We start from the raw sequence: 10,478 nt of genomic DNA on the forward strand, positions 1-10,478 counted from the left end.
TTCCCTCATCCTTTTTCAGGGGCTTCACCTCACTTCAGATGTACTTTTAGTTAAAAATCCTTTAAGAAGGGAGATTATAACGTACAGAAAGAGCTTATAATGCAGGCAAGAGTTTATTTCTCCACTTAATGCTAATTAAAAAGAAAAATACCACACCCTCAGCTACATTATCTTTTTAAACTACAACCATGTCAAGGCTTCATACTCAAGAATTTTGATCAGTCTTTCTGAATTTTCCTTTTGAAAGACAATGTGTTTTGACTTGGAACCAAATTTTAAAAAGCTATACTATTTTTGTTATATATAGCTCCTGTAACACCTGTTCACAATAATTTATCCTCATGAAATCAATCCCTATGTACTTTGAAATCACACTGAAATAACTTACAACATGAAAAGGTAGACTCAAGAATTTTTTGGCAGTGAAAATACTGAAGGCATCTTTACTTGTCCTGCAGAAGCAGCAATCGCATCACAGCGGTAAGGAGCATACTATATTGGATGTATTTGTTAATTGTATTTATGTTTGTTACTTCAGCCTGATAAATATTTAGCTAGAAAGTTTAAGTATGAAGATTTAAGATATATCAATCTTTACTCTTAGTCTTCCACCTCTATAACAAACAGCTTGAAATAATACTCCATTTTTATCAAAACAGCTGTTGCTTCCACTATAAATAACTGTGCTCTGCAGCCACACATTGACTTTACAAGAGTGAAATTCTATTTAAAAAAAACCCCACAAAACATTACTGCTGCCATACAGCTTGTGCAGTGTAACCATTCTACCATATTGTAACAAGTTTAGACATTTAGAGTTCTAGCAAAAGAGAAACTTACCTCCCTTAAGCTGATCTTAACAGGATAGATAATATTTGATCCATCTCTCTTGAAGTGAGAGTGAGGTTTATCTTTAATGATGAAAACAATATCAGCTGGAATCGTGTTGGGTGTTTCATCGCCTTCTTTTGGAAAAGTGATTTTGGTGCCTTCTTTCCATCCTCTTTTTATCTCAATAGTAAGAATTTTGTCCTCTGTTCGGACACTTCTACCATCTGGGTTAAGTCTTTTACGTGAAATCCTCATCCTTTTTGTGCAGCCATGATAGATCTCTTCCAATGACACTTTGAGTTCATGGATTACAGGAGGATCTTGTTTACGACGTAATTGGCTACCAACTGTATTCCTTTCCCTTGGAAAACCATTCATACTGAAACTGGTGAAGGATCCAAAGGGATCACCATCCACCTCCATGTCTTCAGTGTCTCTGCCTCCAGGCATCCTCCTTCCAAAGAAGATCTCAAAAGGATTTGTGCCACCAAAGAAAGCTGCAAATGTAGCATGTGGGTCGCCATGGAAGGAGTACCGGAAGGTACCACCCTGTCCATCAGGTCCTCCAGCTCCTCCTTTCAGACCTAAATAAGACAAATAAGCAAAGTTAAAAACAAATCAAACATCAGGATAAGCTTTTCTACTGTGAAGTGTAATGATACCAGAACCAATGAGTCATCTTTGTAGTGGAGTGAAAGGCCTCCTTTTCAATGAGGACTCACCATCAGACTGTGCTGTATCAACTAGTAATTCAATAGCTTGGACAGCAACAAAGTTTTTGAAGCTCTAAAATGACTTCTACTTCAGAAGACCGAGTATTCTGACACTGTCAATTTTATTTCATGTGATAGAGCCAGTTATTCAAATTAGCAACTTAAAAGAGAAGATATGTCTGCTTGACTTGACCTTTTCTTGTTCTGCAAAGTCTGTTGGGAGTTGCATCCCTCTTCAAGATCACTTCTGGGGAAAATTATGCAATATATGCAACATATTGCAACATTTTCCATAGCGTCCATAGCTCAGCTTTAACTTGGTGTTAATTAACTTTACCTCTGTTTTCCAGCAATTCAGTTTACCTTCAGTGAAAGGTAACACGTCAATAGACAAGCAGCTACCTTATGTTGAATTTAGAATCCCAACATATCACAGCTTGTGTTCCTATGACATAAATTAGGTAAGAAACCTGGGAACTCTTTTCAATGCAGACACGAACAAAATAAATAGCTTGGAAGTTCCTAAGGCCCATCTGAGTAGAAAAATACTGCATATACTGTCACTGTCTCTGTGCAAAAAAAGCAGAATGTTGTCCAATAGTGTTGTCCTTTCTCTTTATTCCACAAGGAGAGACTGACATTTCTTTCTGCTAAATTTTCCCTTACAATTCTTACTGGACAGTCCTTTGTACTTTCTGCTCTCTCATTCCAAACACAATTTTCTGGAATGTTTCTTTCCCAATAGGTGATCTCAAAATATTTCCTCATAATAGTTACTGCTCTCCTGCACTGATCATTTCAGGATACATTCTCAAACCTTTACAATGCAAAACTAAAAGCCTTCTTAAAACACTTCTATTTCTAAACTTACAATGTTCGGTAATTTTATTCTATTTTTTTCAATCTCACAGCAGCTCAGTAATACAGCTGCTATCTTACTTCCATAGCCAAAAAAATGCCAAGGTTTACAGTAATGAAACATGCATTTCCTTAAATTTGAAAGGTTTTGGGTGTTGGGGTTTTTTTGGCTTAGTGTTTTAGGCCTTCTATGCATATGCTCAATACTGGCTATCAACAGTAACCAAGACATTAGAACGTTTTCCACATCTCGACACCAGACCATATTAAAAGTACTCAGCAACATGTAGCACGTCCTCTTGTCACAGTACAGTTAATGTCAAACAAGCAGATTAGTGGATTCAATCTGTGATAGTAGATACCTCCTGGAAAAGCCAGCCAAAAGTTACTGAAGATATATCAACTTCCTGGATGTAAAACCACTGAGGTTTCCTCCATCCTCCCACCTCACCCTCTGCCTTTCCCTCACAACTAGTTACACTTTCAGGTGCAACTGCAGAGCTTAGAGAGCAGCTTAGAGTGCAACTGAGGCATGAGGAGGTATTTCCAGATTCACCCTTCTAAAAATTCATACTTTCCTTTAATGTTATAGTTTTCTATTTATTTGGAGTATGTTTTAAACCTCTATCTTCAAGTATGCAATACTAGGAGACCCAAAGGATGAATTGCTTTATATGCTTTACTTCAAGCTCTTTGGTAAAAGCAACTAAAATGGCATTCTGAAAAAGTAGTTAGGATGAGGTGCTGCACAGGAATCTAAAATGCAAATGAATCCACAGAGTAAATTGTTCTATAATGACATACAAAAAGAAGGCTCGGAGTGAGAAGGAAGAAATGTAAGAATACAAAAGACCCAAGAGGCAGCAAAGGCCCCCGGTATCTACATAAACACCCTTTTCCTATAACATTGCAGTAACAACACTAAAGCTTTGCACACATGCAAGGAAACAAAACACCAAAAAACTGCATTCTCTGTGAAGCTGAAAGTCTTCTACATGAATTTATGTATGTTAACAACTACATTAAGTCCTGTGGATGACAGAGGACAAAATTTTATTATGCATTTTAAGAACCCACAACTTTCCCCAGAGTACTGCCATGTAAGTGTCCTTCTCTATATCAGGCCCTGAGTAAATGGCAATGAGTGAGTGGACCTACTTGTCACAACGGACATAATTCTTTCACGTGAATTTCTGACACCATACATTCAAGGGGAGGGATGTTAATGACTTCCTCTGATTCCTTTGTTGCTCAATCATAAGACTGAAAGTCACGTTGGGAGAAAAAAATCCTCTCCAGATAACCATTTTAGGATAAATATGGCATTTCTGAGGCCTCCGTTCTCTTGGCGTGTTATCACTGTTTACAATTACATCTAAAAAATTGTTCTGGTATTTCATGACATCAGCCAAATTCTTTCCTCTCTAGGCAAGAAGCCAAGGACAGCTACAGACTGGACACCTGGGCTTCTGCTCAGAAGGACTGCCCTGCCTTGATCAAGCAGACTGTCGGTTAGCAAAAATGTAGTAAAAGAATACACCTCTTTTCAACTGCATCTCAAAAATTGCTGTGGCAAAGGGAGACAGAAGTTAGAGATCCCAGAAAACTACTTATGGGTCCTTTTTTTTTTTTTCAGTTCAGTAACTTTTTGCCTGTCAAGTATTTGGAATTTAAAAAACATAACAAAGACACATTAAAATAAGACGTTGAAACTAGAACAGCATTAAAACTTTGCAATACATTTTACATTAAAAACGCTGATGTGTCAAACTTCCAACCATTATGAATACATTGCCTAAAAATCAACACCTATCGTGTTTTCATTATCTATGTTTAATTTGCTTCATTCAACATAATCAAAGTGACCGATCAGAGTATAACAGAGACAGACATACCTTCTTCCCCAAACTGATCATAAATGTCTCTCTTTTTGGGATCACTCAGTACTTCGTAAGCTTCTGCAACCTCTTTAAATTTTTCCTCTGCATGGGGAGATTTGTTCTTATCTGGATGCCACTTAAGTGCTTGTTTTCTGTAAGCCTTTTTGATATCTTCTTCAGAAGCCCCTTTTTCAATTCCCAGGATAGAATAATAATCTTTTCCCATCCTGAGCGTTGGAGAAATTCAGATATTCCTTGCTATAAAGAGAGCAGTGACCAGTGTCCCAGCAACGTAGAGATGCTAGAGAAGGAAAAATAAAAATCAAATTCAGAATTCAAAAAAAAGAACTCTTACAAATCACAAACTCTCCGATACATCAGAGAAATACTAGACAGCTTCCCGGTACTTCATTCCTTCCCCCGTTGCTCATTTATAAATAATTATACACACTGGACAAGACACAGCCCTCTTTAGGGCCCTCCCATCTACAGTACGTGTCTCCGCTCTTTCTAGAACGACAAATAATACAGGACGTCACTTCCCTGACTGCCCCAGCTGAACAGTCTGCACAGCTTTCACTCTCACACACACGCATGCGTCCACAAACACAGGGAAAATGCTGAACTTCTATTTCCTCCCTTCTCAAGCAACTAGAAAGATTAAAGGTTTAACAGTATGATACAGTGCTTTTCACCACCACGGCTGAATCCAGTCAGCTCTAAAGACATAACTGCTGCAACAGAAATTGAGTAGCCCATATAAACTAATTATAGCATTTTACTTCACAGTTTCTATAGAGACAGCTCTACATATAACTGTTTTCCAAATATATAAACACAGATTTGTACCCTTTCCAGCAAAGACTACTAAGTATTTTACACCCAAGTTAACTACAAGACTTCAGAAAGCGTAACTTCATTTGTTTAAAAACAAAATTAAGCCACCCTCAACCACAGCTGACTGCAGCTGTGTTCTTTAAGCAGTAAGAAATCAAATCCGAGCAAAAAAAATACCACTCAGTTTACCACAACTCAAGGCACTCAAACCAGACCAAAGCTCTTACTCTCCACCCTGGTCTTCTACACAAGAGACAATATCAGGACTATTACACAAGTATGGCAAAAGCAAATAGCTCCATCTGATGAGATGTTAATAACAGAAAAATATCTGGTTCCTACACATTTGTTTTACAATACACAGTGCTAATCTTACTATTGAAGTATTTCTCATGCTCTGCAGAGGGAACGGTATGATGTTCTGGACGGCAAAGCTTCTTTCGGATCTTAGTTAAGAGCTATAGGTCAAGAAATTTTCCCTATTTGTCCATATGGAAATAAACTTCAAGACTGATTAGCACAGTTTGAAAAATAACTCCTCCCTGGAACAAAGTATTAAAATACACCAGTTTTGGTCATATCTACAAGTTATCTATATTTCTAGATTCAATTATGAAGCTATTTGTATGAAGACAATTGAGCTCAATTGACTTCCTTCTAATGATAAAAAAAGCTTAAGAACCACAGCATATAGCAGCCAAGGGACCCTCAAACTCAAGTGGAGAACACGAACCTGATTCAGGGAGCATCGTATTTGAAGTTGTGTTCCAGAACTTGCTCTAACTTAAAAGGGGGCTGAACAGAAGAGACAGAAAAAATTATCCTTAACTAGAGTGCACTAGAAAAAGATTTGTGACCCTTTTTTTTTTTAAACGTGTCATCTCTCTATTCCTCACATCACTTTTATCATTTTCTGATTTCTGCAATAGAATTGACTGGATTGCCTCAATGCATCCAGGATTTGCGTAACTATTTTCTTCTCACATTTCCCTTGTAATAGGGGTGGGAAAGATGAAGACAGAATAAAGATGAGATTTCATCACAATATTTGAGAAAACAAGAACCTTTGCACACCTGTAGTTATTATTTCAAACATAACCAAGGCCAAAGGGCACTGAAAGAAGGAATCAGCTCCCTTTGCCACCAAATCTCTCAGGGTTTACTTGCATTTTGGAACACTGGGAGCCTCAAGGTTACAGAATCAATTATCATTACAAGCTGAAGGAGGAAGTTGTTACTGACCTCCACGTGGAATACAACTAGTCTTTTACTAATCACCTTTTCCTTTTCACCTTTCTTTTAAAATGCTGGTTTTGTTAATTAAAGATTTGTATATCAGATAAATTCTTGCAGACCCATATCCTCAATTCAGCATCTTCTCCGCTACGGACTTCTGAAAGCAGAAGGTACAATAGCTTGAATTGAAACAGGACTTGAATTACTTTAATATAACACAACACCACTCTCTGGGAAGCTACTTTACTTACACACCTTCATGGGCAGTTTTAACCTTACTACGTTCAAGAAATGGTTGCAAATATGACAAATTAGCATCGAAACTCAGCAGTTATGATACTCTGAACTGCAACAGCAAACAAACTTCACTATTAACAGAGAAAGATTAAAGCAGCCTCAAATTCTCTTGCAAAACTAGCAGTACAAGGAGTTGTTATGCTCAGCTGTGCTCCCATGGTATGGTTTGAGCAACCTCTAGTGGGACCATAACTTATATCACTTGAAGTATTTCTACCACCGAGTATCTGAGAAGGCCCCCATGATATTTGTATTGCTGTGTTATCACGTAATACAACTGTCAGAACAACAATAGCTCAGACTAGTTTGGGACTGTACTTTTCATCATGTTTTTCAAAACCTCTGGCTGATCAAAGTGGCAGAGGGTGCATATGCTAGTTAAAAAACAAGGTATAAGTAACTTTTCCCTTTGAAAACACTATATTAAACACTTATATTTCATTTTGCTAACAATCAGTGAGTGAACACATTATTCTAGCATAAGTGCCAAGTTAGACCCCAGTTAGATAAGTTATTCCCTAAAAATGAAATTATTTAAGATTGAGTGAGATGTACAGCAATGTCTACATTACTTCTACTGTCTGCCGGGCATGAGATCCTCATTGCAGAATGAATTTACAGTCTGGAATCTCATATCCTCTAACATTTGAGGGGATTACTGGAGCAACTCCAGTACGACGCTTTTAATGGAATTTTTATTATTAAAGACTAGCATGTACAAGACGAACATCTAATTTTCATTTGGGAACATTTGATCATAGCAGTTTTTCAGAGAGCAAAATCTGGTATCTGGTAAGTTTTTCTATCTTCCAATCTTCTAGTATTAGAGCACTTTCAAGGTCAGACAATAAATCATAGCTGCTAGCTCTTTTTTGAGCTTTGAATATCTGATCTTTGAAATTCCTTATTGTTCATTTTGTTATTTTATCCCCGATGCATTTTCAGAATTATTAGCAAAAGGAAGGAAAACCCTTCATATACTTTCCACAACAAGGACTTCTGGCATTGCGGTCTCTTCAAACAGAAACAGATAAACAGAAAACAAAACAGCTTTTAAGAAAAAGAACTACATTACTTAGTTTTACTGCTATAGACCTATCTTCCCTGTTACCATATACATCTGGAAGTATTTAAAAAACTGGTTTAGACTGTGTAAAGAATACACTCAACATGTTTGAATAATATTTTTATTTTTTGTTTAAATGCCTGAATAAGCATCCTCAACAAAACAGATAAGGCCACCACCAGGTGTAAGACACATGAACTCATTTACAGGATTATTTTATTCCTTGGAAGTTTCTGCATTTCTGTCTTGAGGTCTTCCTCTTTTGTAGTAGAGCATAGAAACACCATGGAACGTTTCGTCAGTAAACCCAACTCCCCAGAGCCTTTGCATTTCAGTCACATCTTACTTCAGAGACTGACACCTTTTGTCCAAGCACTGTGAGGCACCTGCTCACTCACAGTTCTAATGGCAGCATACTGGGTTGCATGCTGACCCTCCATTTGGACTTTTGCCTTTTACTTAGAGGAGCGGTGGGTGGCTGCTGTAATTTGACTTGTTCAGGAAGCAGTAACAGCACCCAACTCAACAGATCCTATGTAGCCAAGGCTGGCCTCAGCTGTGACAGCAGCAGGACTGCATCCTGCCACTTACTCAAGCCTCCCAGAAGCAACCTTTCTACCACATCACCACATTCTATCACACTAACATTTGTCCGATTGATGTATCACATTATGAATCAATTAACTATGTATATTATCAGGTTTTTACTTATATGTCTTCAAATACAACAGCTGCATTCCAATTCAGGCATACAGAGAAAAAACCTTTATCACGACTGTACTGTCAAATGGTGTCCACGAGACTACTGCTTATTGCCAGTTCTGTAAACCAATTTTCTGCCAAACTCAGTCTCAGCCATGCCTTCCTGTTCTTATAAGCTACTTTAGGTTACTCTTGTTATGCAGAGAAAGCTAGCAGCCTGTACTTGTTCAGCAGTTCCTCACCTCAGTGTTATTTGTTACAGCCTAGATTTAAAAAGAAAACATATAAATTGGGAATTTCAGTTCAAGCTTTTCAAAGCTGACTGGGAAAAGAAATTGGTGGGTCTTCTACTGAAAGAAATCAGTAAAGACAAACAGACAATTTAAAAAAAATTAATTCTCAGGGAGACTGAATAAAATTTTAAAACCATACAGAACTTGGCTAGTATAAACTCACTACAACCTACAGAGGATCTTCTGTGTTCTTTGATCAAAACCAGGAAAGTGACATTAACTTTTGTAATAGAAGACATCCTTTTTTAACCTAAAAATGTTTATGAAATACACACTGGGATCCTGAAAATTGTTCCTTCAACAGTTCACCCTCACTTCTGAGACAGCTAGACTACTCATATGCAGTATTCCACTTGTGTTAATATTTCAGTGAAATGTTGCATTAAAATATCTTTCCCATTATTCACTCTGAACAACCACAGTTAACGCACATTCATACAGACAAGTGCTACACATTGCAATTTTGGCAGAACGGTGGATGCAAGGTCATTCAAGTTCCATGTCTTGGAATAGCTGCATTGATAATACTAACTTTGAATTTTTTAAAGAAGTCTTCATATGAACAACTGAAATAAATTAATGAAACATTCACAATAGTTATGCTGAACTCCAATTCTAGCTCAATCTTAAGGTCGGACCAGTATAAGGTTGTTTTAAGGAAAAGTTTCTACGCAGAACAGTGTCATTATTCCCTGAAGTATCTGTAACTGAATAAAAATGCTTTCCTTTAAATGAAGACTTTTTTCCTGCATTCCTCACCTATTAAACCTCAGAAACAAAACTAAAAAATACAGGACTTGATCACAGAACAAGTTAAAGAGCAAACAAAACCACAAAGGCAAATTCCAATCAGATCACAACTATAAATACACATGTACATGTAAATGTCAAGGCAGAGGAGCCAAATCCTGCCCCATAAACAGCTTTCACAATTAAGTATAATAATATTTGCAAACACATACTAATGAACGGAATAAATAGACATTTGTCTACAATGGTTTGAAAAAAGCACATCCATATACAATAGTAAAGTTTCCTATAAGAGCATCCATTATTTTCCCAGAGAAAAAATTTTTACAACTACTTTTCTCTCCACCCTTTTGAACTGTAAGTTGTTCAGTGAGCTATGGTTATACTTTTGGACTGTGAATAAGACCTTGTACATGCAAACCTCATTTAAAAATTCATTAGAGTTTCACTACAGAAATATTCAGTAAGTAGTCTCATATACAGAAATAAATTTGACTTTGCAACAGAAGCAACAAATCGTTGATTTTTTTTGTATGTATCTAACAGAAAATGAAAAGTGAAAACTGCAGAGTGTTAACAGTTCTTTCTAATCAGTTAATGGCCCTAAAAGATTCATTTAGTCACATACTTCATATCCAAGTAACTACCTCCATTTATCAAATCTTTACTTCAGTTTTCTCAGATACATGCTGCTGCGATGGAAGTAGAAAGTTCATTGTCATTAAGGATTCTGAGGCTGATTTTACATGTAAATAATCATAAAAGGAAGTGAAATACCACATAAAAATAAGAGAATTATGACATTACAAAAGACAGTGACATTAACTTTGATAAACAGCATATTTGATTAACTAGGCACACTTGTATATTATCGTATTGTCTATGAGACATTCTTCTTGTAAAAGATTAAAATTGAAATACGCCCTGAAGTAGTTAGCAGTTTGCATGCTACACACATAATAATTTCTTTCCTAAGGCACACGTGCCAGTGCAATTTAATGCAATTCACTGACAA

At 36.8% G+C, this 10,478-nt stretch overlaps 1 protein-coding gene across 1 annotated transcript in view; it reads right to left on the bottom strand.

Moving 5' to 3' along the window:
* The window catches only part of DNAJB4 (DnaJ (Hsp40) homolog, subfamily B, member 4), a 5,788-nt gene extending 1,120 nt beyond the window's left edge, over positions 1-4,668 (bottom strand). Inside the window, exons 1-2 of the mRNA XM_010139227.1 lie at positions 4,298-4,668; positions 841-1,415 (exon numbers count right to left, since the gene is read on the bottom strand). Coding sequence (XP_010137529.1) covers positions 841-1,415; positions 4,298-4,508 — 786 coding nt within the window. The 5' untranslated portion in view covers positions 4,509-4,668. The remainder of the gene's footprint in view (positions 1-840; positions 1,416-4,297) is intronic.
* Between the last annotated feature and the right edge of the window lie 5,810 nt (positions 4,669-10,478).

Source organism: Buceros rhinoceros, unplaced genomic scaffold (assembly GCF_000710305.1).
Source record: "Buceros rhinoceros silvestris isolate BGI_N320 unplaced genomic scaffold, ASM71030v1 scaffold3547, whole genome shotgun sequence".
In the NCBI taxonomy this organism is placed as follows: domain Eukaryota; kingdom Metazoa; phylum Chordata; class Aves; order Bucerotiformes; family Bucerotidae; genus Buceros; species Buceros rhinoceros.